At 34.3% G+C, this 26,716-nt stretch overlaps 4 protein-coding genes and 1 pseudogene across 5 annotated transcripts; 2 read left to right on the top strand and 3 right to left on the bottom strand.

The window, feature by feature from the left end:
* The first annotated feature begins 1,271 nt into the window (after positions 1-1,271).
* LOC142606231 (endochitinase-like) lies at positions 1,272-2,974 on the top strand. Its single transcript, XM_075777616.1, has 3 exons — positions 1,272-1,713; positions 2,083-2,230; positions 2,469-2,974. The coding sequence occupies exons 1-3, from the start codon at positions 1,272-1,274 to the stop codon at positions 2,836-2,838; spliced, it is 960 nt and encodes a 319-aa protein (XP_075633731.1). The 3' UTR covers positions 2,839-2,974.
* Positions 2,975-3,605: 631 nt separating this feature from the next.
* LOC142622088 (uncharacterized) lies at positions 3,606-7,863 on the bottom strand (annotated as a pseudogene).
* A 2,224-nt stretch (positions 7,864-10,087) lies between these two features.
* On the bottom strand, positions 10,088-13,572 carry LOC142622089 (uncharacterized). The gene is made up of 7 exons (XM_075795519.1): positions 12,806-13,572; positions 12,127-12,233; positions 11,661-11,745; positions 11,335-11,468; positions 11,192-11,225; positions 10,631-10,732; positions 10,088-10,240 (listed from the first exon to the last, which is right to left on the bottom strand). Exons 1-7 carry the CDS (start codon positions 12,851-12,853, stop codon positions 10,088-10,090), a joined length of 663 nt encoding a protein of 220 aa, XP_075651634.1. The 5' UTR covers positions 12,854-13,572.
* A 4,586-nt stretch (positions 13,573-18,158) lies between these two features.
* LOC142619279 (stromal 70 kDa heat shock-related protein, chloroplastic) lies at positions 18,159-22,513 on the top strand. Its single transcript, XM_075792341.1, has 8 exons — positions 18,159-18,841; positions 19,680-19,932; positions 20,084-20,163; positions 20,334-20,476; positions 20,597-20,695; positions 20,934-21,123; positions 21,330-21,728; positions 21,835-22,513. The coding sequence occupies exons 1-8, from the start codon at positions 18,314-18,316 to the stop codon at positions 22,270-22,272; spliced, it is 2,130 nt and encodes a 709-aa protein (XP_075648456.1). The 5' UTR covers positions 18,159-18,313; the 3' UTR covers positions 22,273-22,513.
* A 122-nt stretch (positions 22,514-22,635) lies between these two features.
* Positions 22,636-25,594, bottom strand: LOC142619286 (uncharacterized). Of its 2 annotated transcripts, none has more exons than XM_075792349.1 (3): positions 25,541-25,594; positions 24,769-25,032; positions 22,636-23,738 (listed from the first exon to the last, which is right to left on the bottom strand). In XM_075792349.1, the coding sequence occupies exons 2-3, from the start codon at positions 25,025-25,027 to the stop codon at positions 22,873-22,875; spliced, it is 1,125 nt and encodes a 374-aa protein (XP_075648464.1). In that variant the 5' UTR covers positions 25,028-25,032; positions 25,541-25,594; the 3' UTR covers positions 22,636-22,872. The 2 variants fall into 2 exon arrangements, with proteins under 2 accessions (XP_075648464.1, XP_075648473.1); XM_075792358.1 differs by having other exon boundaries at positions 25,158-25,578.
* Between the last annotated feature and the right edge of the window lie 1,122 nt (positions 25,595-26,716).

Genomic DNA, 26,716 nt, shown 5'->3' with positions numbered 1-26,716 from the left:
TTATTGGCAAAAAAATCAAAAGCACCGAATCAACCTTTTGGTGACCTGTGCATTGCTAATTGTCAAAGAGAAATCTCTTCCAAAAAAAAAAAAAAAAAATCTAGTATCTTCATCCAACTCATTAACACGTGGTCCCCTAGCAACCTTCATGACCTAATTTTGGTTATTGGCAAAAAAACCAAAAGCACCGAATCGACCTTTTGGTGACCCCTGCACTGCTGTTTGTCAAAGAGAAATCTCTTCAAAAAAAAAAAAAATAGTATCTTCATCAAACGCATCCAACTTATTAACATGTGGCCCCCTAGCAGGAGGCGGTATATCCTGTACTCGGTATATATGCCAGGTACAAGATATACAAAATCCCCTGGCAGCCTCATGACCCAATTTTGGTTATTGGAAAAGAAATCAAAAGCACCGAATCAACCTTTTGGTGACCCGTGCATTGCTGTTTGTCAAAGAGAAATCTCTTCCAAAAAAAAAAAAAATCTAGTATCTTCATCAAACTCATCCAACTCATTAACACGTGGTCCCCTAGCAGCCTTCATGACCCAATTTTGGTTATTGGCAAAAAAACCAAAAGCACCGAATCGACCTTTTGGTGACCCGTGCATTGCTGTTTGTCAAAGAGAGATCTCTTCTAAAAAAAAAAAATCTAATACCTCTATAAAAAAAAGTACAACTTTTGCCACGACTCTTCAAATAGTTGATTGTGATTAGTAGAAAAAAAATAGTAAATTTATATAAAAGTGACAAATAAATAGTCACAATTTACCATGTAAAAGATTTGTAGAAAAAATTATAAGTTTATTTGTGGTGATAGGAACAATTCTAATTTCTTCTCCTTCTTAATCATTTTTCGTTGGTCGTCTAATATTTCATACACAATGAAGTGGGTCCTACCATGCATGGTCTATCTGCAAAAGAAGACATGGAAGATGGACTAGATCCCGTTTGGTACATAAACTTAAACACATATTTTCAGTTTTTAAATAATATTATACGTATTTTTATACACTTTTTCACCCATATGTATTTCCAAAAAAACTGAAAACTATTGTTTAAACATACGTACCAACCAAACAAGCCACAATCTCAAAAACACTATTTTCCACAACACAATGGAATACAAATCCGTATATGGTCATTGAAGATGACGTCGGGCTCAGCCAACCCATTTTGACTAGCTAGAATAGCAGTCAAGATAAGCCCATAACACTTTCCTATATATGTAGCTACATACTCACCATTGTTTTGCACAAACACCCAAAAATATGAAGCTCTTTTCTTTGCTACTTTTCTTAGCTTTCTTGCTTGGAACCTCAGCAGAACAATGTGGAAGACAAGCTGGGGGTGCTGCGTGTGCGACCAACTTATGTTGTAGCCAATTTGGATGGTGTGGCAACACACCTGAGTATTGTGGAGCTGGTTGCCAGAGCCAGTGTTCTTCTGGTGGTTCCCCTACAACTACTACTTCATCTCCTACACCTAGTGGTGGTGGTGGTGGTGATGTTGGCAGCCTTATCAGTGCGTCTCTTTATGATCAAATGCTTAAATATAGGAATGATCCAAGATGTAAAAGTAATGGATTCTACACTTACAATGCTTTCATTGTTGCTGCTCGATCTTTCAATGGCTTTGGCACAACTGGTGATGTTACTACACGTAAAAGAGAGCTTGCGGCTTTCTTAGCTCAAACCTCTCATGAGACCACAGGTTCGTTCCAATAAAATATAAAAATAATATCAGTGGTAAAGACATTCGAAAATAATGTTATTCTAATTACAATTAATAGGCCATATCAAGTAAAAAATACTTTATTATCACTAACATCGTTGTACCGTATATCTCCCATATAATAAATAAGTGTGTTTATTGTTTAGTGTAACTATTTTTACTTAAAAAATAGTAGGATTGTATAAAATACAACTATACATAAAAATAAATGTGACTTCAAAAAATTATACCAGGTCCGTAGTTTTTGTAGTGGACTAACTCTAAAATTTACAATCAAGCCCGTAGTTTTTGTTTGATTGACTTAATTTTAATTGCAAAAGGTGATTATATTTTGTCACTTCTGTGTAGGAGGGTGGGCAACTGCACCAAATGGCCCACATGCATGGGGATATTGTTTTGTTACGGAAAATAACAAGCAAACCTATTGTACCTCAACATCTTGGCCATGTGCATCTGGAAAACAATATTATGGTCGGGGACCTATCCAACTCACTTAGTAAGTTTTATAAATCATAAATTTGTTAATAAGTTACAGAAGCAATTTCTTTTTAAAAATATTGATATGATTTATTATAATTGATGTATAATAAACTAGTGTTAGTAATGGACTTAAGTGTTATTGATATGATCCAATAACAACAAATTATGTTAACGTTGTGAAAAATATTGTGTTAGATAACTTTTGTAATCAAAGAATTTGACCCTAACTTTGATGGTTCATCAACTTTTATCAGCAACTACAACTATGGGCAAGCAGGTAAAGCCATTGGAGCTGATCTCATAAACAATCCAGATCTTGTAGCCACAAACCCCATCATATCGTTCAAGACAGCCATATGGTTTTGGATGACACCGCAAGCAAACAAGCCATCTAGCCATGATGTGATCATTGGAAAATGGAGACCCTCTGCTGCTGACACATCAGCTGGTCGAGTTCCAAGCTATGGTGTAATCACCAACATTATCAATGGTGGCCTTGAATGTGGCCATGGCTCTGATGATAGGGTGGCTAATAGGATTGGGTTTTATAAGAGGTACTGTGACATATTGGGAGTAAGCTATGGGAACAACTTAGATTGCTATAATCAAAAGCCCTTTGCCTAAATAGCCTTGGTCCAAGGCAAAAATATGTTTAGCGAACTACAATAAGGAGACAATGTAAACAAATAAATTGGTGATTTTGTTGTTCCATAAGAGACCTCTAAGCTTAAAAATAAATAAAGAATTATATAAATTTGAGTACTGGTAATTAATATTGTAGCTAGCTTTACCAAGCTGTAAGTCCGATTTTATATTACTTTCTAAATTCTAAATTATTCATTGCTTTGTTGGCTACTTTGGGTACCAATCTGCATGGCTGCCCTAGCAGATGTCTACTTCCAAGTGAAACGAAGTATCACTCCAAAAATCGTTATACTTGAAAAGATATGAGCAAATAAGTGATCAAATTAAGTTTCCAGCAACACCTTTCAAATTAAGATGATATTTCTTTTTAACTGATTTATATGCTGAAAAATTACATTAAATAAACAAACAAATTCGAAGCTATGATCTTTATAAGCCTTCCTTTATATTTTTCACTTATATATATATATATATATATATTTTTTTTTTAATCCTAGACTTCTTTGGATCACTAATTTTTTTTTTCCCTTTATCTCAAGGTGTTACATAAAATAAAATTTTTTAAGACTAAAACGAAAATTATACAATCTAATTTTGGATCAATTGTGATTTTAGTCCCTCTAATAACTCTGCCAAAAAAAGTTTGTTCAACTGTTTTTACCTATAGTCCCAAATATACTCAAGGCCAAAGATTGCCTTATAACTATTTTTGCTCTTTTTTTTTTTTAATGATGAAAATAAACTGCTTTTACCTTAAATCAACTATGGATTGAAAATTTCAATTCCAGTCATTGGGGAATTATTTCATTGCAAAATATATCAAAATGGAGTTTTAACTCCAAATGTCTAAACTGATAGAGACCCTTCCATGATAGTAACAGCTTTTCCTCGCAGTAGCACTCTTTGGTTTTGTTCATCGAGATGAATGTTTACTACTCCACTTCTAGCGGAAGCCTGAACAGAATCAACAATGTCAATTAATATGATGAAGACATCAACTCCAACGATGAGTTTGCATGCACTAAATATAGGAAAGAATACCGCATATGCAACAAGATCGCACTTCCCTAGCCTTTTGCTCCAGTACAACGCTAAGGCACAATTTGCACTCCCACAAACATGATCCTGAAAAGAAGTGAAACAGGTAAGAGGAAATTGCACTAGTTTCATTTCAATTCTAGACAATAACAAGAAGGGGAGGTTCTTTTTTCTCATTTTATTTCTGCATTCTAGTATCATCCAAGGTACAAAGTCATTATAAAAAAATTAGATACAAGAATTACTCAGCTATTCAACACATGCAGAAGCATCCTTTAACATGGCAAAATTTGTTTGAGTAAAGGGTATTACTGAGGTCTGAAAACATCTCTCATTTTTTTTTGTTTTTTGCAATCGAATAATATTAATCAATTCATTATGCGGGCTCTAATAAGTGCATTAAACTGTGTCAACCTTAAAAGTCCCTCATGACTTGTTGAATCATGTATCCAGAGATGATCAATGTTCATTCTAACATAATCAGAAACATGTTATTAATGCAATAAAGAGACCAAACATAGATTGATAATATATCAACTTCTTGAATAACATTACATTGTTTGAGACCAAATGCCAAACATATTTTACCTCATTGACCTGTAATTTTGGGCAAAATAATCGATAGTAATAGTCAAATCCAGAATCTAGGGGAGCAGGCCCTGAAATAATTATCCCCCTTCCAGGACATTTACATATCAAATCAAACTGTGGCTGAAATTCTACTACAGTTTCTCCAGATGAGAGTATTACCTGCAAAACATGATAAGCTTTTCAATGAATGAAACAACCAAGGGCTAGTTCCAAAGTTATGGGATCGGTTATGAATCCTCAATAGACTAGTCATGGTTTGATGAATTAGATATATTATTGAAATAAATAGAAGTTTTCAATACAACTGAAACTTGCAGCTGAAGGGCTGCTACCACAGGAGCAGAATAAGCTTAATAAATACAAATGCTTAAACATCAATTCCAAACATAAAAGGAGAAAAACCAACTAGACAACACATTACAGACCTTCAGCCATTCACTTTAACTGTCACTTAGACCATGGGGACACTAGAACACGTAGAGAAATTCCCCATTTACTACATAAAGCTCTATTTAGAATGGAATTCATATACCCCCCTCTAGCCTCAATTCTTGCTTTTACTTCTCTCTTAATGGATTGAATAATTCTTTATTCTGTCTCTAAACCCCACCATGAAGGATTGCATTTTGTTGCCAAATGTGATAGACAGCAGCTGCCAAGCCTAATTTACATATCTCTGCTCTTATAGTTTTTCCATTCCAATGCTTTTCCTACCACAAAATATTAGGAGAAACATGGCATTACTTTAAGGTGCTTAAAATATTCTAAAACCAGACGAAAAGATGCCATTTTTTCCATTAAGATTCACTTAGACACACAGCATTTAAAAGACATACTACAACCTATTATACATCTAACCCAACAATAATGGCTGCAAATAAGAACAAGCCATGATTCCAATAGGTCAACAAATCATACACAAGTCAGTTCATATCATTCATTTTAAGTATATTTTATCGAAGATTTTTCAATGCATAGATAACTACTATAGTTATGAACTTTGAAAGTTAAGTATGAAAGAAAAATTAAATCAAAGAGAAAATGTTAGGACACGTTACAATGAGATCATCTTCAGTTGCTGTTCTCTTTATATCAATCACAGAGGTACCATTCAGGGCTTTGGAAATGGGTGAAAACTCAGCAGAGTTGAAATCAATCATTGGGATGGTAGGAAAATCCAATTCAATAAGAAAACTCTCTTGTGACTCATGATTCTGAATATTCGAACCATCAATTGTTTGTATATCTGCAACCTTTCTAGCAGTTTATGTTCCAGATTTTGTGACAAACTCAATGACATCACAATTCAACAAACTAGAAGTGAAGAGTGTATGTGCAGCAGCTAATGTAGCATGACCACATATCTTAACCTGCAAAAGGCCAGGTATCAATTACTCATTTGATCAATAATTCAATGCTAAAAGACTTACAAGTAAATAAATAATGGCAAGATGTTCAATTTTGGAAGAAAATAAGAAATCTTAAGTACATTTAAAAGTAATTAATACTTGTATGAAATTTAAGTGATAAACAAACTTAACTCAAACTCATTGTTAGAAATGGCAAGACATAGCTCTAAATACAATGTTGGAATAAGAAAAAAAATTAAGAAAGATTATAAAGAATTCAAGTGGTTCAGCTTGGAGGTGTGAGTTCATAGCAAAAAAAACCTCTAAACGTCTACCGTTATACTATTTATATCTTTGTGTGTTACAAATGAACCGAATAAGCATTGGACTATTTACAGGTTAACCTTGAACTAACCTTAAGGTTATAGTACTATGGTTAGGATTAAGATTCCTAATACAATGAACTTGACAAGAATAGTACAATTTGGGGCCTTGATATCACTAACATTAATAATCGTATCACAATATAAAGAAATTCAAAATTCATAGGATTCATAATTTAAAATTATATTACTTGAGACCACTTAGTATATCATAAACGCCTGAATTAGCTAAAATTAAAATTAAAATTAAAATTCAAAAAGGAAATCCAATGTATTATTATTAACTACCTCTGATCAAGAATTCACTACCACTTAGTATATCATAAACGCCTGAATTAGCTAAAAGATTAAGACACACACCAATTAGAACCCGAAGTACAGCACTAATCATGTCATATCACTATAAACTGAAGCAAAACACATGCATGCAATTAGATTATAATATGATCAATGATGTTCATTTTTATAAGTAAACAAACAATCATAAATACAACAAGGTCTATCTAATCCTATAATTGAATCTAACTTCTTCTTTATGGGAATTGAATCTAACTCTGATAATCCACTTAAAAGTTAAATCACATTCTAGTAAAATCATACTCCTTGTCACAAAATTTAAAGGACAAAAAAAAGTATAATAAGCCATTTATCATCATTTAATCCTTATTCTAGCATTCTACCTCACTTGTGTGATCTAGACACCCCCTAAGAAGTGAGGCCAAACACATAGAATTGTCCAATACAATATTCTTCTAACACTTTCTCTCACATGTGACTCATACTCCACCTTAATATGTAGGGCCCACCCCTTGAAATTCTAAAGACCAAAGAGTAATAATAAATATAAAATTAATTTTTTACATAAATCTTAGAGACTGATGTGTCAGTAATCACAAAAAAGTAATGGATATATTTATTTATCATACCTTAGTACCTTTGAAGAGGCAACAATCTCATTCATCCGCACGTCTATATCATTACCATATTCCAATTGTAAAACATGATCAACTACCACATGATCTAAAAGCTTAATAGGAAGCACCCAATTTAAAAATTTTAACTATTATTCTAATGATCTAAAATTAAAATATAATAAGATGAACTAAGAACACCCACAAAGGCAAATATTAAAATTCAAAAGGTAGCACTTTGAAACATTTTTAAAATTCCGGTTTTTTTAAGAGTGGAAGTGAAATTAAGAAGTGAGACCTCAGCGACAGGAGTGAACCATCTGAGACGGAACCTAGGATTGGATGAGTCAAGAGAGTCGGACCCAGATAGCTGAGTCAAGTAACAAGTCTCGGCGAAGTTGAACTCAGCTGCCACAGCTTGCAACCATTTCTCATCTCTCTCTTCCTCTAATAAACACACCGCTGCTGGGTTTCCCTTGAAAGCTGTGTCAGTGAACGCGTCCACCTGTACCCAAAACCCAACTCATCAGAATCCCATATATATATCACATACATAACAGAGAGAGATAGAGAGAGGTACCACATAGTACTTCACAGGTAGCTTTGCCATGTTGCCGTGAGAGAGTTTTAGAAGCAGCGAAAATGTAGTTTGTTGTCAAAACATTTTCGTAGATGTATATGTAACATTGGTCAGCGCACATCAGCTGGTTGGTGAAGAGGTATATTCCCTCGTACCCCACACGTGTGGGGCCACGTGAGGAGGAAGCTAACATACATTGGAGACGCGGTGGCTGTTTGGACCATTTTTTTTGTCACTCAATTTTTGTCACTCGTAACTTTTCACTTATTACTCTGAAAATACTCAATCCGTTTGACACCATCACTCAATATTTTTCATACTGTTTGTTGCCCCATACCTGTCACTCAGTGCAGTTTTTTTTTTTTTTTTCTTTTCAGTATCCAAACTTACTGAATCCAGTAAAAAAGAAGAAGCAAGAACTGAATACCGAATCCAGTGAAAGGAGAAGAAGAAAAAAAAAACCCAGAAACTTGAACCCAATAAAAGAAGAAAGAAAAAGAGAAGAATAAGAAGGAAGAACTGAAGACCGAACCAGTAAAAGAAGAAGGGAAAAAAAAGAAAAAGAAAAAAAAAAAGGAGGAACTGAAGACCGAACTAGTGGGAAAAAAAAAAAAAAAAAAGTCAAACGGTCAAAAGTTGCGGCTGTAGGTCTCTCCATATGTGTTTAATTACAAATATGTCATTGAGTTATGAGTTATAGAAACTAAAAACACCTAAAATGTGTTTTCAGTTTTCATAACTCATAACTCAAAAATTAGAGAATTGAGTAATGAAAATTGAGTTATTTACTTCCAAACGGACTTCTCGTTATGGATCCCACAATTTTTTAGTTATGAGTTATGGAAATAGAGTTATGAGTTATGAAAATTGATAATCCAAACAACCCCTCATGTTTTACCTTTTGGGTCAAGGAGACTCCTATAGCATTGGTCAAGGAGACTCCTGCTTTACCTTTTGGGAGAAGAAAATATATCGTGTTTCAGATGTGAGAGGATTGGTCTCACACGTGAGTGGGAGGATGCATGCATTCGAAACACCTAATACTATCTCCTTATTTAGATCTAGTGCTTTTAGTTAAAGTGGTGCTGTCTAATGATTCTACACCATTGTTAATTTGTTATAGTGAATGATTGCTCCTTAAAAAAACAATGCATATGTGATCATGGATTTCTATTTTATAAATGTCTAGTGCTAGCACCTGGTGAATTCAACACACCTCTCTCTCATATGTTAACACTATTCTTCAAATGAACTGCATTGTGACCAGTCACCAGAGTATCACCTCAATGAAGTTATGTTTAAGAGTATAAAACAGCCTGCTTTTATGAACTGCTCAGTAAAGCTTTTGTTTTGCAGGTATGCAGATGCCTATGATGTACAGGTGGTGGATCAAAGTAACTGCTGGAGAGTACCAGCGCAAGTGTCTAGTTGTGGAGGGACACCGGCCGGCAGAGATGTTGCAAATGGTTTGGTTTTTCCCCATGCAGCAAAATCATGTTTTGACGGGAAAATTTTCTGCAGGTTGCAGTTATGCCATTTGCAACCGAATGGCAGCCAGATGCCTGGCTGTTCGAAAAAAACATTAATCAAGGCTATAGATCTTGGTTTTTGCAGACTTGTTTCAATAAGTTCTAGAGGAGTTGAGGACCTCTTTTTGAGGAAGAAGGTTCCTTGGCAACTTCTTGTGCTGATTGAAGACCACAAGTGCACGGAATTTGGAGAATGCTATTGGTGTATAAATGTTGTGCAAGGGAGAGTCACTGCAGAGGATATGGTGTACAAATGTTCTAGTTAATGACTTAGCCAAATGGTTCTGTTATAATATTGAGGGATCCATTCCTCTCTCTCTCTCTCTCTCCCTCTGTGGTAAATGCACAACTATATTTAACTACTATTGGTCAGAAATTGGGGGCAAAGAACAACATTTATTACAAGTTGAGTTGCTTCTCCCTTCCATTTTCTGCGGTCAACAACCCAAGGACCCAAATAAAATTAATACAGCATTTGATGACCATGTTATTTTATGAAGCAACCAACATTCGACATATTGGTTATTGTACAGAAAATAATTACAAGTAACCAATAAATTGAAAGTTCAAACTACACTACCCATCATAAACAATATCTTCTAAAAACAAATTACATTAAAAAAAATTGTACAATTTCCTTTATTGAGCCTAGGCCCTAGCCACAGTCAACTTCTTTTGCTGATTAATGGGAATGAAGCATTCACAAACCAGCTGTTCCAAAGCTACATGTCATTGAACTACTTTTATTTTATAGATAGTTGGGGATGAATATGATAAATATACGTACTTTTATAATAAAGTATGCTTTTATTATATTGACATGAATTTGTGCCCCCACCGGATGGAATCACCAAATTCCTTCCTTGGACATCCTCAGAAAATGTATCAGAGTGATGTTTGGGAGCTCAGCAACACCCTTTTTCTTCTTGGTTATCCTCGTCATCTTTGGTGATTCCGCGTCCTTGGACTCGGTCACCGTCACTGAGACCAAGTTGTAGAACTGTTTCAAGGACAGCATTCATGTATATTATACCAAGAGCAACCTCAAAAAAAAAAGACAGATACTAACAAGAACACTTTGATGTCATACTTTCAACAAATCTTTTAACAATGCATTAACTGAACCAAGCAACTTCTTGGTCATGGTGAACCTTAAATTGACGGATGATTTTCTTGTTTTTCCAAGTTTTAAATATAGTGGCAGCTAATAGTTGTCTTCCAAAACAAATTATTCCTCAATGTCTCTACATAAGGAGCTCAGCAGCACCCTATAAATACCCATTTAGGATATGGTTGTCATACTTGGTCAGAAGCTAGTATAGCTCCAAACCTCAACATGAATTAAATCCGTCCAAATCCAGAATGATATAGTAATATTTGGAGAACATACCTCACAGACACCATGTAACAATAATCTATGAAAAGGATCTTGAACTCGTGGCTCTAGAGCATCCCTATCTCCACTGTCCATGATGAATGCTCGAATGCATTCCTAAAAAATGAAAAGAAAATAAATTAGTTATTGATAACAAACAATTTTAGTTAAATTGCAATGGATGCAGGCACCAAAAGTCCAATCCACAATTAATTGAGATGAAAGTATGCTAAGCATAAAATAGCTCTGACAAAGAAGGAAAGCAAGAAAGTGAGCCATTAATAGAAAAAAGATGCAATTTGTGGGGAATTATGGACAGAAAACTGAACTGTAGCAGAAACTTTATCAAGAGACCAGCAAGATTGGGGCAGGCTGAGCTGAATACTTTTTTTCCGAAAAAACCAAGCAAAATAATCTTTAATAATTTGATAGTTATTTTTTTATTTATTATTATTATTGTCAAGAGTAGACACCAATTACATTAATCTTTTCTTGAAAACACAAGGCAAAGATACTCATAAGTCAGCATTCCTTTATAAAAAGGAAATTTGCATCTTATTAATTAATCAGATATACCTCATAGCCTTGAACAAGTTCTGAAAGAAAACTACTTCAAAGGAGGTGGTATTAGATGTTTCGGATGCATGCATCCTTACACTCACATGAGGTGGGCCCCACAAGTGTGAGACCCACCCTCATGTGAGTAGGAGGATGCATGCATGGATGCTCGCCAAAGAGCCTCTCTTGTTTTACAATTAACTCTATGCCATGCATTTAATACAGCCGTCTGATCAGCATCAACAGGACCTTTCCTTTTTGTGGACGATCTTTTTGAGGCATCAATAATATTGGCCTACCAAAAAGAAATAAAAGCTAGAGTTGGAGCATGTTGCTACATTGCATGTAAGAATTGCATAACCGATAACACAAGTTACATACCATATGAAGTATATTAAAAGCATTTTATACACTCAAGAAAAAACATCTTTCTCAACATCGATCAAATTCAATAACATTGAATTGTGCTTTAGAGAAGCAAAAAGACCTCTTTATCCATGTCTATATTCCTAAATTTGTCCCACTCTCCAACATTAGTCATGCAAAATGGTGAAAGCGGTACGTCATCACCAGTAAAATGAATTTCATATCAATATTAATATGAAACATGACAAAACAGTAATGGCCATAAAGACACATCTGTAATGTGGGAGTTTGTGAGTTCAAACCCACTTGAAAGTACCAAAGCCCAAGGGGTTTAGTAATAAAGGTACAAGAGTCAATACTTCAATTACTAAGTAGTGATAAAGTAGTTTCCAGCTATTACTTCCCTTATCTGTAGCTCGCCTCTCACATTTTTCAGAAGATGTTACATAAAAACGAGTAACAGAATCAAGTTCAGAACATGTTGAGGCTTAACTATATATCTTTCATGAATGCACAGAATAGTAGTTATTGCCCATAATAATAAAAGAAAACAATATGGTTGATTTTATTCATATATATAATTACCAAAAGGTGGTGGTGCAAACAAGCATCTAATTTCTTCTGCATTTAAGCGAGGAACAAGTTCCATAAGAAGATGATCATTTACCAATCTGCGAGAACGTCGGTTGCTAACCTGCAAAGTAAAAAGAATTAGCATTAACATAACATGCAAACTTTCAAGGGGATCAAAGTATGAGTTTCCAATAATGGTCAACAGCATGATACTCTAGAAGAATAAATACCATCATTATAAGGATTTAAAGAAAAAGGCAGTGAGACATTTGGAGAAGCTATGATGAGCAGCACAAATCCTAACAAAAAAAGTTTCCATGTAAAGGATTATTGGAACTTCTTAACCTCCAAAATTACTCAAGTTACCATTTTGATCACTTGGTTTTAGTTAAAAATTCATGAAAAGTAAAAATATATGAGTCAATCTGCAACATAAAATAACTGTGACATAATCCTGTGGAATACACCAAATGCCTCCATTGGGATGTGCATATATTAATGAAAATGAAAAAACAATTGTTCGACCCACAAATAACAAATTAATAAACCAGAGAGCTACAAATCACAAATCACGATGGTATCAGGCAATAATTACAGAAAATGGACTAGAACAAGTTCTAGGCTTCTAGCACGATCCAATTCATTTCCAATTAAAATCTGACAAAGAAAAAAAGATCCATCATAGAAAATTACGGGTCCAGTCAAGCTCTCAAGAAACTCAATCTTCTTCTCAAGTGACATCCCATTGAAAGTCGAGGAACATAGAGGAATCTATGCATAATAATAAAAAAGACCGTTATCATATTTTCAGGGTGTTTGTTTGGTAGTATAGAAAAAAATGAGTTAAAGGAAAAACTATTTTGGTCAACATAAAAATATAGCTTATTTTTAAAGATTGTTTTTTATTAATTATTTTTTGAAAAAAAACTCTATCCCACATCAAATTAAATAAAGGAAGTTAAGAACTTAAAAGGAAACTTAGAAACTTAAAATATCAAACATTAGAAACTTAGATAGTTTTATAAAAATGTTTCTTGAAAAATGACTCATTTTCTATAAATTAATCATCATTGCTGAAACAAACAGAACTTAATAGGAAAATATTTTTTTTAAAAAAACTTTATGTAGATTCTTTTCCACAGTTTCCAAAGAAAAAAAAATCTTTGTCCCTTGACATTTATCATACCGTGAAAGCTATACTAAAAACAAGAGGGTTTGTGAGAGATGTTACTTGTGCTTTGTGCAATGAGCCCCCGAAACCATAATCCATGTGCTTTAAAAAAAAAATTGAGAAACGTATTCCATATTCTTTAATATGGAAATTATGCTAAAAAGTGACCCGGGAAATTTTCCTTACGTTGGCAATTTGAAACATTTGGCTCCATAGAAACAAAGATGATTTTTAAACTTGTGAAACTTGAGCTTGTTAGAGAAAGCAAAGCATATATTCGATCCCTTATAATATTTCTTTTGCACTGCTCTGTCTCAAATGAGCAAGAATAAGCGGGTAGTTAGAGTGAGATGGACCAAACTTAAGAAAGTTTGGTACAAACTAAACTTAAGAAAGATTGGTAGAAACTAAACATTGATGGCTCTTCATTAGGTACTACCAACCTATCTAGTGGTTGGGGTGTTATCAACGACCATAGAGGCCTTTAGATTGCAGGTTTTAATTGATCTATAGGCGTGGCAATGCATAGTGAGTGTTATGATTCCAACAACGGTCCTGGATATTGTTGCAAGTGCTTCTATGCAGTGAACCTTCTAGTAATAGTGCAGTAAACTAATGCAGTAAAACAGAAATTGAAAGGGAATTAATGGAGAAAGTGAAGAAGAATGTTGACTAGTTCGAGGGAGTCACCCTCCAAGAACGTAGAGAGGGAAAAGAGAGGGAACACGGAGAAGAAGAGGAAACAAATTGTAGTCTTATTTCCTGTAGTCCTCTAAAAGCTCCTTCACAAGTATTTAAGTTAAACCCACCTTTACAACTGCCAATAGGAAGCTAGATTTAGTAACTAATTTCCCAATAGTCCAGCTGTACAATTAACCCCACTACTAACTAACTAATACTGATCTATTAGTGGACACAAACCACTTGCATCCTCATGCTCTGCTATTTCTAATTTGCTACACCTAATTTAATACTCAAATTCCCTAAAGTTGAGCTTCATTACATTCTGACTATCAATAAAACCCATACCTCCTTTATGGTTGTCAAGGTACACTACAAAAAAAATGTTTATTACTATGAAAAAAATCGTTACAATAGTTTTAGAGTCATTGCAATAATTTATGCAAGGTATTGCAATAAAATATGAGATAATAGGTTAGTGCTACAAAAAATTTTGTTGCAATAAAATTTAAATATTTTAATTACAATTTTGACGTAGTAATATATTTGTTGTTGCAATAAAAAATTTCTACTTCAAATATCTTGTAGCAATAAGCTATTATTTCACCAATTTTATTGTAATAGATTGCAAATAATTAAAAATAATTTAGGTTAAATTAATGCAACGATATTTTCATTGTAGTAGATAATTGTTTTATATTTTTCATTACAATAGATTGTAAAATAATTTGTATTAGATTATTGTAATATTATATTCGTTGCAAAATAATTGATATCAAATATCAATGAGTGTGAAACTCTAAACCCCTGCAGCAGATGATGCCACAATTTTCCTCGGAGTTTCAATTGCTTTTGTCCCAAGGGTTATCAAGATGATGGGATTAAAAATGGAATGGGTTGCATTCATATGAACAGTCAATCCAAGATTATCATTATTGCACTATGTAAGTGTATATTGTTTTTGTATTGTTTTCTCTATTACTCAATCTCAACAAAAATTCTGATAAGATACTGCAGAATCTTATGGTTGTATGGCTATAGAGTTATGGTTGATTCAAGGAAACCATAATCCTCCTTAGAATGAGAGATATAGAAGACTAAGAAGACAGAAGTTAGAAAAAGAAAATTCTAACTAATTCTAATTCTAATTATGCACTTGCTTAATAATTCCAAGACATGTCACATTATAATTACACTTAATCAGTTTAGTGCACATCCAACTTAGCACAGTACATGCCACAATAGAACACTCACACATCACTGCACATCACAATGCACACTTGACCAAGGACCAAAGTATTCTAATTTCTTCATTGATGATTGGGAGTACAAAAAAGTTATACTTGATCATATTTAATTTGTAAAACTTATAAAATTCAGTCATATTATTTTAGTTTTCTTGATTTAAGCTACTAGCAAGAACAAACATAAACTTCTAGGTTAATTGGCTTCTTCTCTACTAAGAAAGGAACGTTAAGGTTTTAATAATTGAGGTCAAATTCAAAATTGTGGTTCACCAGATATATGCTTATGCAAGAATCACCAACTGAGTTGTAATTCTAATTATCTTCATTTTATAAATGTGTTATTTATTAACATATTTAGTTCTCAACTGTGTCAAAGTATTTACTGTTACAAAAACAATGGTATTGACAAATGTATGTTTGAGCTTTTGTAGGTGGTAGTGTTGGCCTTTTAGTATTGCTTGTGGGAGGTTTTTGGATATCTATATTGGGACCTGAAAAGAAGAAGGCTCGTCAAACTCAAAGAAAAATTCTTCCAACAAAATGGTGGCTTAGTGTTACAAGAGAAACTATCTAATTTCCAACGATCTATTTTACACTATAATTTATTAAAATGTCAATTCTTCTTGATTTTCTTAATTGTTCTTCTTTCTTCTCACACAACCAAGGAAGTCAATACAAAGCCATTTCGTTTTGATCAAGAAAATGAAATATTTGAACCAATTAATACCCATCGAAAAAAATTCTTGCAATAATATTAGAGTAATTGCAATAGTTTATGCAAGGTATTGCAATAAAATTTGAGATAATAGGTTTGTGCTACAAAAACTTTTGTTGCAATAACTTTAAAATTTTTAATGACTATTTTGATGTAATAATATATGTTGTTACAATAAAAATTTACTACTTTTAAATATCTTGTAGCAATAGGCTATCATTTCATTAATTTTATTGCAATAGATTTCAAATAATTGACAAAAATAATTTAGGTCAATTTATTGCAATGATATCTTCATTGTAATATATAATCATTTCATATTTTCATTACAATAGATTATAAAATAATTAGTAATAGATTATTGTAATATTATATTCATTGCAAAATAATAGGTATCAAGTTATTATAATGATTTCTTCAATTTAAATTATTGTAAAAAGAATTTCTTAATGCAACTTAGTATTAAAGCCTCTATTACAACTAAAAAGTATAAGTTATTGTAACTAATTATTATTAATGTAATAATTTCAAGGGGGTCAACATAAGCCATCAAGGATGCCATTGCAACCCTCAATCAAGAAGTCATGCAACTAGGTTAGTCCCTTCACAACCAACTAGGTGCTCTTGGTGCTGGGCTTGGACCTACACCTAGTAGTGAATCTAGGCCTTCAGAATCATTAGGCGAGGGGCCTGAAAAAAGATGTTATAGATGCAAATTTCACTGACAATAAGTGAGATAGCAAAAATTCGATATTTTTATGCCACCCTTTTCTTCCTTTCTAATGTGTATAAGAATTGATTTTGCAGAATCAGATTTATTTATTGTTTGGTTAATAGTTATAACCATTTTTATTAGAAATAGAGTTGAAAACCACTATAATAGTTTCCATTGATATCAAAATCTCTGGGTGACTAAAGTCTCATGTATTTCATTGAAAACTACTATAAAATGCAATATGATGGATTTGAAATGATACCTATCATTTCACCAATTTTATTGCAATAGATTTCAAATAATTGACAAAAATAATTTAGGTCAAGTTATTGCAATGATATCTTCATTGTAATATATAATCGTTTCATATTTTCATTACAATAGATTGTAAAATAATTTGTAATAGATTATTGTAATATTATATTCATTGCAAAATAATTGGTATCAAGTTACTATAACGATTTCTTCAATTTAAACTATTGCAAAAAGAATTTCTTAATGCAACTTAGTATTAAAGCCTCTATTGCAACTAAAAAGTATAAGTTATTGTAACTAATTATTATTAATGTAATAATTTTAGGGTGGTCAACAAAAGCCATCAAGGATGTCATTGCAGCCCTTAATCAAGAAGTCATGCAACTAGGTCAATCCCTTTACAACCAACCAGGTGCTCCTGGTGTTGGGCTTGGACCTGCACCTAGCGATGAATCCAGGCCTTCAGAATCATTAGGCAAAGGGCCAAAAAAAGATGTTATAGATGCAAATTTCACCGACAGTAAGTGAGATAGCAAAAATTCGATATTTTTACGCCACCCTTTTCTTCCTTTCTAATGTGTATAAGAATTGATTTTGCGGAATCAAATTTGGTTGTTTTTTGGTTAATAGTTCTAGCCATTTTTATTAGAAATAGAGTTGAAAACCACTGTAATAGTTTCCATTGATATCAAAATCTTTGGGTGACTAAAGTCCCATGTATTTCATTTAAAACTACTATAAAATGCAATATGATGGATTTGAGAGGAAAGCTTATTTTTCCATTTTGCTTGCTTTGTTTTTGTAATATATATATGGGTTAGATTAGGCCTTTTTTATGGATGCATTTTGCTGGAACATATACCAAATAAAATGTGCCATTAATTGTTATATTTACAGGTAACATGTAGACTACATGTAGTTTAGAGAGTTGGGGAGTTAATTTTGAGTTTCAATAGTTTAGAGAGTTAAGTGTAATAAGATGCAATAGTTTATAGTGGAAAAATGTAATTTTGCTCAATTTTTTTTAAAATTTTGTTTAATACTTTATTATACAAAAAATTGGAAGGAGAAAGAGCTCAAGCTCAAGCCCATCTAGCATCATAAAATGAACCCAACCCAAAAATCAATATCTTGGGCCACAACCTTACCAAACACACCCAAAAAAAAAAATCCAATCCAACGGTCAAGATTCCCCCATCAACCCATCTTGTCTTCTACCAAGCAAAGCTGGAGATAATTCTAGAACTCTCCTCCGCGTGTCACTACCTAACCCTCACTCACTATTAAGCTCCCATACGCATAAACCCTCTTCTCTCTCACTTTTATCTCTTCCCTCAACCCCAAATTCATCTCTCTCTGTGCCTCTTATTTCTAGGGTTAGGGTTTATCTCTTTCAATTTCCTTCTCAATTTCTTCAATGGCGTCTTCACCCTCTGCCCAAATCCATGGCCTCGGTATCACCCCTCGTGGGTATTCCGGGAAGCTCAATTTGGCTTCTTCCAAAGCGTTCTTCTTCGGACAGAGGCTTCACAAAACGACGGCGTTTTACCCGAAGCTGAGAGCGAAGAGGGTTGGACCCTTGAGAGTGGTGAACGAGAAAGTGGTTGGGATCGATTTGGGGACGACGAACTCGGCGGTGGCGGCGATGGAAGGTGGGAAGCCGACGATAGTGACGAACGCCGAGGGGCAGAGAACGACGCCGTCTGTGGTGGCGTATGCGAAAAATGGCGATATGTTGGTGGGTCAGATTGCGAAACGACAGGCCGTTGTGAACCCGGAGAACACGTTCTTTTCGGTGAAGAGGTTTATTGGGAGGAAGATGACGGAGGTGGACGAGGAGAGCAAGCAGGTTTCGTATAGAGTTGTGAGAGATGAGAATGGAAATGTGAAGCTGGATTGTCCGGCGATTGGGAGGCAGTTTGCGGCTGAGGAGATTTCTGCTCAGGTATGAGGGAATTGGGGTTGTGGGTTTTGTTTTGTTTTGCGTTTTTGGTAATGGGTTTTTGTCAAAGTTTTGGAATTTGTGATTTGTGACATTGAAATGGTGTTTAGAGGAAGGGAATTAGAAATGGGGTGATGGGTTTTGTTTGGTTTTGTGTTTTTGGTAATGGGTTTGTTAAAAGTTTTTGTCTTTGTTAAAGTGAGAGCTTTATTAATTAATTTTTATTGGTTTAATATGACGGTATTTGGTTTGTGAATGCGGTACTTGTGCTTTGGTTTCTAGTTTTTGGTAATGGGTTCGTATTGAAGTTATTGTTTTTGGGCTATGTTTGGTTGGTCACACTAAATGTAGTAGGAGGAGATGAAAGGGGAAAAAAAAAAACTTAAATGATAGTTTTGAGGTTTTGGATATGGGAAACTTTGGTTAGGTGTGGGCTGGATTGTTAAATTCTCAGAGTTGATTGGAGGCAGAGGTTCATTCTTGACACGTTTTTCACTTCCTGGATTAGAAAAATATTGCAATTCTTGCAGATATATGGTAGTTGTTGCTATGAACTTGGGTGTTTGTGTTTGAACTTAAAAAAGTTATGCCTGGTGGTTTTATTCCGGCCTCTCCCTTTTCGATTATTCCATTTCAGTTGTTACATGGCATCAGCAGGCTCGTTTTTATTGCCAAGTATACATCATTAGTTCCCTTTTCTTGTTATTTTATTCTAGTCAATTGAAGTTAATTATATGTACTGTTTGGGTGAATGGTGGCATCATATGGTTTCAAGTTTATAATTTGAAGTTCTTTATGTTGTTTGGCACGTGGGTTCTGAATTCATTTATTTCTGGTTTAGGTTTTGAGAAAGCTTACGGAAGATGCTTCAAAGTTTTTGAATGACAAAGTTACAAAAGCTGTTGTTACTGTGCCTGCTTACTTCAATGATTCCCAAAGGACAGCAACAAAGGATGCTGGTAGAATTGCTGGTTTAGAAGTTCTTCGAATCATTAATGAACCTACTGCCGCATCTTTAGCATATGGGTTTGAAAAGAAGAACAACGAGACCATCTTGGTATTTGACCTTGGTGGTGGTACTTTTGATGTGTCAGGTACTAAATATGTTTCTAGACTTATGTAACTCCTTGCCATGTACATTAGCACATTGTCATTATTATAGTTCATTTTGTCAGTTTGTATATCGGACATTCTGTATTCCTGACATAGGCTTTCTATAATTGATTTTTTCTTTTTACATTGTAGTGCTTGAGGTTGGTGATGGAGTTTTTGAGGTTCTTTCTACTTCTGGAGATACTCATTTGGGTGGTGACGACTTTGACAAGGTTTGAATCTTTTCTCTTTTTCTAATGGGCCTGTTCAATTATGAGCAACTTAAATTTTTTTACTCTGTTGTCCTCTCTCTCTCTCTCTCTTCTCTTTTTGGGTGGGTGCAGGAGGGTATGATGAATTATGTAGTGATACTTAAGTGCTAAGTGTTTCTTAATGCATGCAGAGAATTGTTGATTGGCTTGCTGCAAGCTTCAAGAGAGATGAAGGAATTGATCTGTTGAAGGACAAACAAGCTCTTCAGCGATTAACAGAGACGGCTGAGAAAGCTAAAATGGAGCTTTCATCTCTAACCCAGACAAGCATTAGGTATTTTGCATCTGTCAGAACGTTTTCTTGAGTACTCTCTTTTTCTCTTACAGTGCAAATGGGCGTCTGTGTGAAGTTCAACTGAAATTTTACATTGATAAAAATATTGTCTTCTTCCAGTTTGCCTTTCATTACTGCCACTGCAGATGGCCCCAAGCACATTGAGACCACCATCACTAGGGCCAAGTTTGAAGAATTGTGTTCTGACCTTCTTGACAGGTACTTAATATTCTTCCAGACATCCAATAGTGCTTTATTTTCTTAATCATTGCATGCTCTTCTTTTAATGCTCCCTCGTCTTCTGGTGTAACTTTATTTCTGTTCCTCGTAATCTATGGATTGGTTAGAAAGGGTTTTTTTCTAACATATTTTTGTTACTTTTATTCTTAATCTCCTTAAGACAACTGAAGTGGAATAATACAGACTATAACATATCATGTCTGTTATTGTATGTTAGGCTTAAAACACCAGTTGAAAATTCCTTGAGGGATGCAAAACTTTCCTTCAAAGATATAGACGAGGTAATCCTTGTTGGGGGATCAACACGTATCCCGGCTGTTCAGGAGCTTGTGAAGAAGTTGACTGGAAAGGACCCCAATGTGACAGTTAATCCTGATGAAGTTGTTGCCCTTGGGGCTGCAGTTCAGGTGAGGCCTACTGAATGCTTTCACCTTAACTAATATATTGTCTCCTTTGTCTTGTGTGACAATTTGTTGATTTTTGTTGTGATATACTCGTATAAAATTGCTCTAGTTAATGTTTTTCTCCATTCTTTTAAGTTGCAAAATGCTTGCTGGTATTGCGTAAATAACTTTGTTGTTTGTTTGATTCATGTGTGACAATTTATTTTCAGGCCGGTGTTTTGTCTGGGGATGTCAGTGATATCGTGCTTTTGGATGTTTCACCATTGTCACTAGGTCTTGAAACCCTAGGTGGTGTAATGACAAAGATCATCCCAAGAAATACTACTTTGCCAACCTCCAAGTCAGAGGTGTTCTCCACAGCTGCAGATGGGCAGACTAGTGTTGAGATTAATGTTCTCCAAGGAGAGAGAGAATTCGTTAGGGACAACAAATCTCTTGGCAGCTTCCGTTTGGATGGTATCCCACCTGCACCTCGTGGGGTTCCTCAAATTGAAGTGAAGTTTGACATTGATGCGAATGGTATTCTTTCGGTCACTGCGGCTGACAAGGGCACAGGAAAGAAGCAAGACATTACCATTACCGGTGCTAGCACATTGCCCAGTGATGAGGTATGTTATAATATAGGGTTTGGATAAATGTTTGAGCTTTATTTCAGTTTGTAGCATTAGGTCAAAAGCTGAAAAGGAACTAAGCTAAATGTGTCAAAATATGCAGGTGCAAAGGATGGTTAATGAAGCAGAGAAGTTTGCAAAGGATGACAAGGAGAAGAGAGATGCCATTGACACAAAGAACCAAGCTGATTCTGTTGTCTACCAGACAGAGAAACAGCTCAAGGAACTGGGAGACAAGGTTCCTGCCCCAGTGAAAGAGAAGGTGGAGGCCAAGCTTGGAGAGCTCAAGGAAGCAATTTCAGGGGGTTCAACACAAGCCATCAAGGATGCCATTGCAGCCCTCAATCAAGAAGTCATGCAACTAGGTCAGTCCCTTTACAACCAACCAGGTGCTCCTGGTGCTGGGCCTGGGCCTGGTGCTGGTGCTGGTGCTGGTGCTGGGCCTGGACCTGCACCTGGCGGTGAATCCGGGTCTTCAGAATCATCAGGCAAGGGGCCTGAAGGAGATGTTATAGATGCAGATTTCACTGACAGCAAATGAGATAGCAAAAATTTGATATTTTTTTGCCACCCTTTTCTTCCTTTCTAATGTGTATAAGAATTGATTTTGCGGGATCAAATTTGGTTGTTGTTTGGTTAACAGTTCTAGCCATTTTTATTAGAAATAGAGTTGAAAACCACTATAATAGTTTCCATTGATATCAAAATCTCTGGGTGACTAAAGTCCCATGTACTTCATTTAAAACTACTATAAAATGCAATATGATGGATTTGAGAGAAAAGCTTATCTTGCCATTTTACTTGCTTTGTGTTTGTAATATATATACACATGATTTGTGGGTTAGATTAAGCCCTATTTTGTGGATGCGTTTTGCTGGAGCATATACCAGATAAAATGTGCATTAATCGTTATATTTACAGGTAACACACATACTACATGTAGTCTATTCCAATTCTATGCGATAGCCATATACAACATACAAAACCAACACCAAATATTAGGTATAGAAGGAAGAAAAAAAAAATCATCTATACCATTGTTAAAAGTTCTGGTGAGACTCCATTCGATGTGAGGTGTCTCACGTGAGAGAGGATATTAATGAGATGTAAGATAATTATTGCTTGAATACCTTGAAGAACTTCATGCTTTCTCACTCTCCAAAAAGGCATTTCTTGGACTTATTGGACTCCGAGAAAGACTCCCAGATCTACTGAGCCTAGTACACGCAAGGACACCATGCTCTTCATGGTACCCCCAGTTGATGCAGCCTCCAGACTCTCTATGGTGGTAACTTGATGTGTAATGGGGGTTTAGGCCACGACCCATTGGGCTCCTCCCACCATCAACCCTGCCCAACGACCAATTTCGGGTTAACATTTCTCTGCCAACATCACCTCTGTGAGAATCCATTGGTCTAGGATGATAGCCATGATGAAGGTGGTGTTGATAGTTTAAGTGGTAATGCTGGTGGTGCTGGTAAAGGTGATGGTTTCCAGGGTTATTGCTAAGGTTTTGGAAATTGTTGAGGCAGTAAAGGGTAGGAGAGCTTTGAACTCTATGCACTGAAATCGTGCCATTTTGGTTAACATTTGACAAGTTGCTTTCATGAGTCATAGTAGCATCAACATTTTGGCCATCAGGGGAATTGCTATGGGGGGAAGAACAACCAGAAGAGATGCTGAAAGTGGTTTTATTTGTATTGATAGAGGTGAGTTTAGGATGGGGAGTTGTACGAAATATGCCATTGATGGCATCAATATAGCGCTGCTCTAATACATGGGGTTCAATGGAGGTTGCTTGGTTCTCAAGTATAATTGGGTTGGATGGGAACAGGAAGGCTCTGAGCTTCGGGTTTCCTTCACTTTGATGGCGGTCATGTTCATCAACCATATGCTTAAGGTCCTCGTCTGATCTTACAGACACCAAGGCATCAAGTTCCTCAGGGATTACTTGGTACTTGAGAACCATGTCCCTATCAATCGTTGCAGTTAGCTTCTTCATTAGCTCTGTTAACATCAAAGAGGTCAAAACAACAAAAGGCAATGTTATTTAATATTAAAGGGAACATAAGCACATTTTCTACTTTTATTGACAGCACTGTAAATGACACAGTGCACAACACAAGAAGTTGCTAATACAATGAATTTTGTTCATTCAAAACGACATGCTCAAGAGGACTTGAGCCCAAGATACTATTCACCACTTTTTTATAATCTGTTAATGGGATTTTTATCTTATTATTTTTTAAGTTATAACAGTTAATACCAAGTCATGTAATAATTCAATTGATGAATGCCATGTAGGAGGTTGGTGGGTTCAACTCCGACAAAGAAGTATAAAATTAATTACATAACATTCACTTATTGGATTGTTATAGAGGAGATTTAATAACCATTACATCACTTAACAATGGATCATTTTACACTTCAATAAAATGGTACAAATAATTTGTATTCTAGTAAAAAGTTCTAGAATAATTATTGAATTGATTTATTAATATTATTTTCATATTGAAATTTGAAGACTTTGGGAGTTCTATCAAACCTCCCCTCCATAATATTTCTCCATCAATGGAAAATATGCACATGTTCATGTCCATGCCCATTTACAAAGATTACACATAAAAATAATAAAGGACTCAAATTTTCACCAGGTTATAAATTTTTATTAAACAATGCTTAAGTTATATAAAAAAATATTCTATGATTTGAATTCAATGCTCTCTCTTCTTTTATAAACTATGGGTTTTATCATAAATTTGATTAATAAATATTTTTTATAATTTGACATTACAATGAGAAAGGAAGATTTAAATTCTAGACATTTTTATTAAAAATATCTTAAAATATCAGTTAAGCTAAATGAATCTCGACAATAAAACCTATTATTACATAGAAACAATAATCTTGATGCTGTTGCTCAAAATTTAGACCAATTATATCCACTTCATCTAATTTAAAAATTGCCCACCTTAAAATTATTCTTATGACAAGAACCTCAAAATATATATATTTTTTTTAAAAGGAAAATGAAAACCTGAGAAGCTGATATCACGAGGGACCGAAATGACACGTGTCTCGCCACCAACGTATTTGAGTTGGCCATCTGTGGGCCTAGGGATAATCCTCCCACCATGGCTGCACATGAACTTTACCCTGCTCACCGGTGACGACGACGTCGTTTCTTCCACCACTCCCCCATTATTATTATTATTATCAACCTCACCTCCCATCAGATATATGTATATATAACTCGCTCCAGCTAACTCACCCCAACTCAGTCCCGTTTCACACATCAACTCTGCAATAAAAAAATAAAAAAAAACCCATCAAAACAAAACAAATTTATCAAAATAACATAACATAATTCAAACAAAGATTGTATTAAACAAAAAAAAGGGAATGAAATGTATTGAATATACGTACGTGAAGGAGTGAGAGCAAAGCATTAGAGATAATGAAACATGATGATAAAATTGACAAAGAAGAAAACAGAGAAAAAAAAATTGTCTTTTTGTTTTTTGTTTTTTTGTTTTTTGGGGTTCTATTTTTGAAAGATATTGAAGAACATAAATTAAGGAAGAGAGATAGAGAGAGAGAGTTTTAAGGTTGTTCAAAAGCTTTTTTTCGGAGGAACCGAAAATAGGAGTTCTGAGATAAATGAAAAAAAGAAAAAAGAAAAAAAAGGATGGGATTTGTTTTGTTTGGAAGATTCTAAAACGAAAAGGTTTGCTAGTTCCACGCTTAGACCAACAAATTCACACACACACACACAGACACACATAAGACATAGAGAGAGACACGCACACCTCTGGTTTTTCTCTGTGTCTATCGCTATGTCTCCGCCACTGTAATTTCAATGGATTGCAATTGGACTCTCACCCCCACCTTTTTATGTCCCATATTTTCGTAGGACAAGGCAAGTTTGTATTATGTTGAAGTTACGAAATTAGCCTATTCTTTCTATTCTTAAAAATTTGCACCTTTTTAAATTTTATTATTATTACCTTCTCAATTTATTATTATTATTATTATTATTATTTTACAAAAATCCAAATTTCACTAAATTTTTATTTACCTCTTTAAAGTATAATTTTTGTTATTTTAGTTTATTTTATTTTTTATAAATACGATAGAATTTTAACTTATAAATTGTTCTTTTAGTTCTTAAACTTTCATCCATTGCAATTTATAAAATTGTCGGCATGTTGTGATTCATGCAATTTTATACATGGAAAAACAAACTTGACTAAAATTGTAAAGGTTTAAGCACTAAAATGATAAATATATATATGATACTAGTCTCTGAGCACTCGTTCACATGCGTACTCAAAAGTTCTTTTATTTTATGAGTAAGGATTAATAATTTACATTTATTATAATTTAGAATTTTTACTTTTTTTAATCACAAAAAAAAGGGTGTGATGAAGAAAAAAAAAACGCGAGGTGAGTTTTGTAAATTGGAAAAGTTTTAAAACTAACAAAAAAGTAATCTTATTTTGTAGGGAGTTTGTGAGTAGAAGTAGGAATTTAAATGAACGTAAAAATAAGAATTTATTAGAAGCAGGAAGTCATTTCAACGTAGAAGTAGTAATTTATTATTTTTGTCAATTCACTATTTTAACTCCATTTTTAAGTTTTAGGTAGGGGTATTTTTGACAGTAAAAAAAACAATAACTAACTTTCTTTTGCCAATTTACTATTTTAATCCCATTTTTAAGTTGTTGGTTAATTAATGGAGTCGTATTTTTGACAGGAAAAAAACAATAACTAACTTTTTGAATTCTCTTAATATATACAAATATAGATAGGAATGAATAATAATTCACTCAAGTTTAAAGGGTGTAATTTGAGATTTTAACCTTCTTTATACATTAAAAAAATGTTAAAATATACCCTTTGTCCTTAAAGTTTGGCTAAAGTTTCGTCACTTAAAAATTGTTAAATATAATTAACCCATGTGCATTAGATTTGTGACAAATTAA

The sequence above is a fragment of the Castanea sativa genome, chromosome 1 (genome assembly GCF_040712315.1).
Source record: "Castanea sativa cultivar Marrone di Chiusa Pesio chromosome 1, ASM4071231v1".
Taxonomy (NCBI): Eukaryota; Viridiplantae; Streptophyta; class Magnoliopsida; order Fagales; family Fagaceae; genus Castanea; species Castanea sativa.
The sequence above is the reverse complement of the archived record's forward strand: the minus strand, read 5'-3'. Positions and strand labels throughout refer to the sequence as shown.

Coding starts and splice junctions, on each gene's coding strand:
- LOC142619279 (XM_075792341.1), top strand. CDS start 18,314: ATGGCGTCTTCACCCTCTGCCCAAATCCATGGCCTCGGTATCACCCCT. Junction 18,842..19,679: donor CTGAGGAGATTTCTGCTCAG/GTATGAGGGAAT, acceptor TTTCTGGTTTAG/GTTTTGAGAAAGCTTACGGA. Junction 20,696..20,933: donor TGTTCTGACCTTCTTGACAG/GTACTTAATATT, acceptor ATTGTATGTTAG/GCTTAAAACACCAGTTGAAA.
- LOC142622089 (XM_075795519.1), bottom strand. CDS start 12,853: ATGTCACTTGAGAAGAAGATTGAGTTTCTTGAGAGCTTGACTGGACCC. Junction 11,469..11,660: donor ATATAGACATGGATAAAGAG/GTCTTTTTGCTT, acceptor TCTTTTTGGTAG/GCCAATATTATTGATGCCTC. Junction 11,226..11,334: donor GCTCTTTGGCGAGCATCCAT/GCATGCATCCTC, acceptor CCTCCTTTGAAG/TAGTTTTCTTTCAGAACTTG.
- LOC142606231 (XM_075777616.1), top strand. CDS start 1,272: ATGAAGCTCTTTTCTTTGCTACTTTTCTTAGCTTTCTTGCTTGGAACC. Junction 1,714..2,082: donor AACCTCTCATGAGACCACAG/GTTCGTTCCAAT, acceptor ACTTCTGTGTAG/GAGGGTGGGCAACTGCACCA. Junction 2,231..2,468: donor GGACCTATCCAACTCACTTA/GTAAGTTTTATA, acceptor AACTTTTATCAG/CAACTACAACTATGGGCAAG.
- LOC142619286 (XM_075792349.1), bottom strand. CDS start 25,027: ATGTGTGAAACGGGACTGAGTTGGGGTGAGTTAGCTGGAGCGAGTTAT. Junction 23,739..24,768: donor TCGTGATATCAGCTTCTCAG/GTTTTCATTTTC, acceptor TGATGTTAACAG/AGCTAATGAAGAAGCTAACT.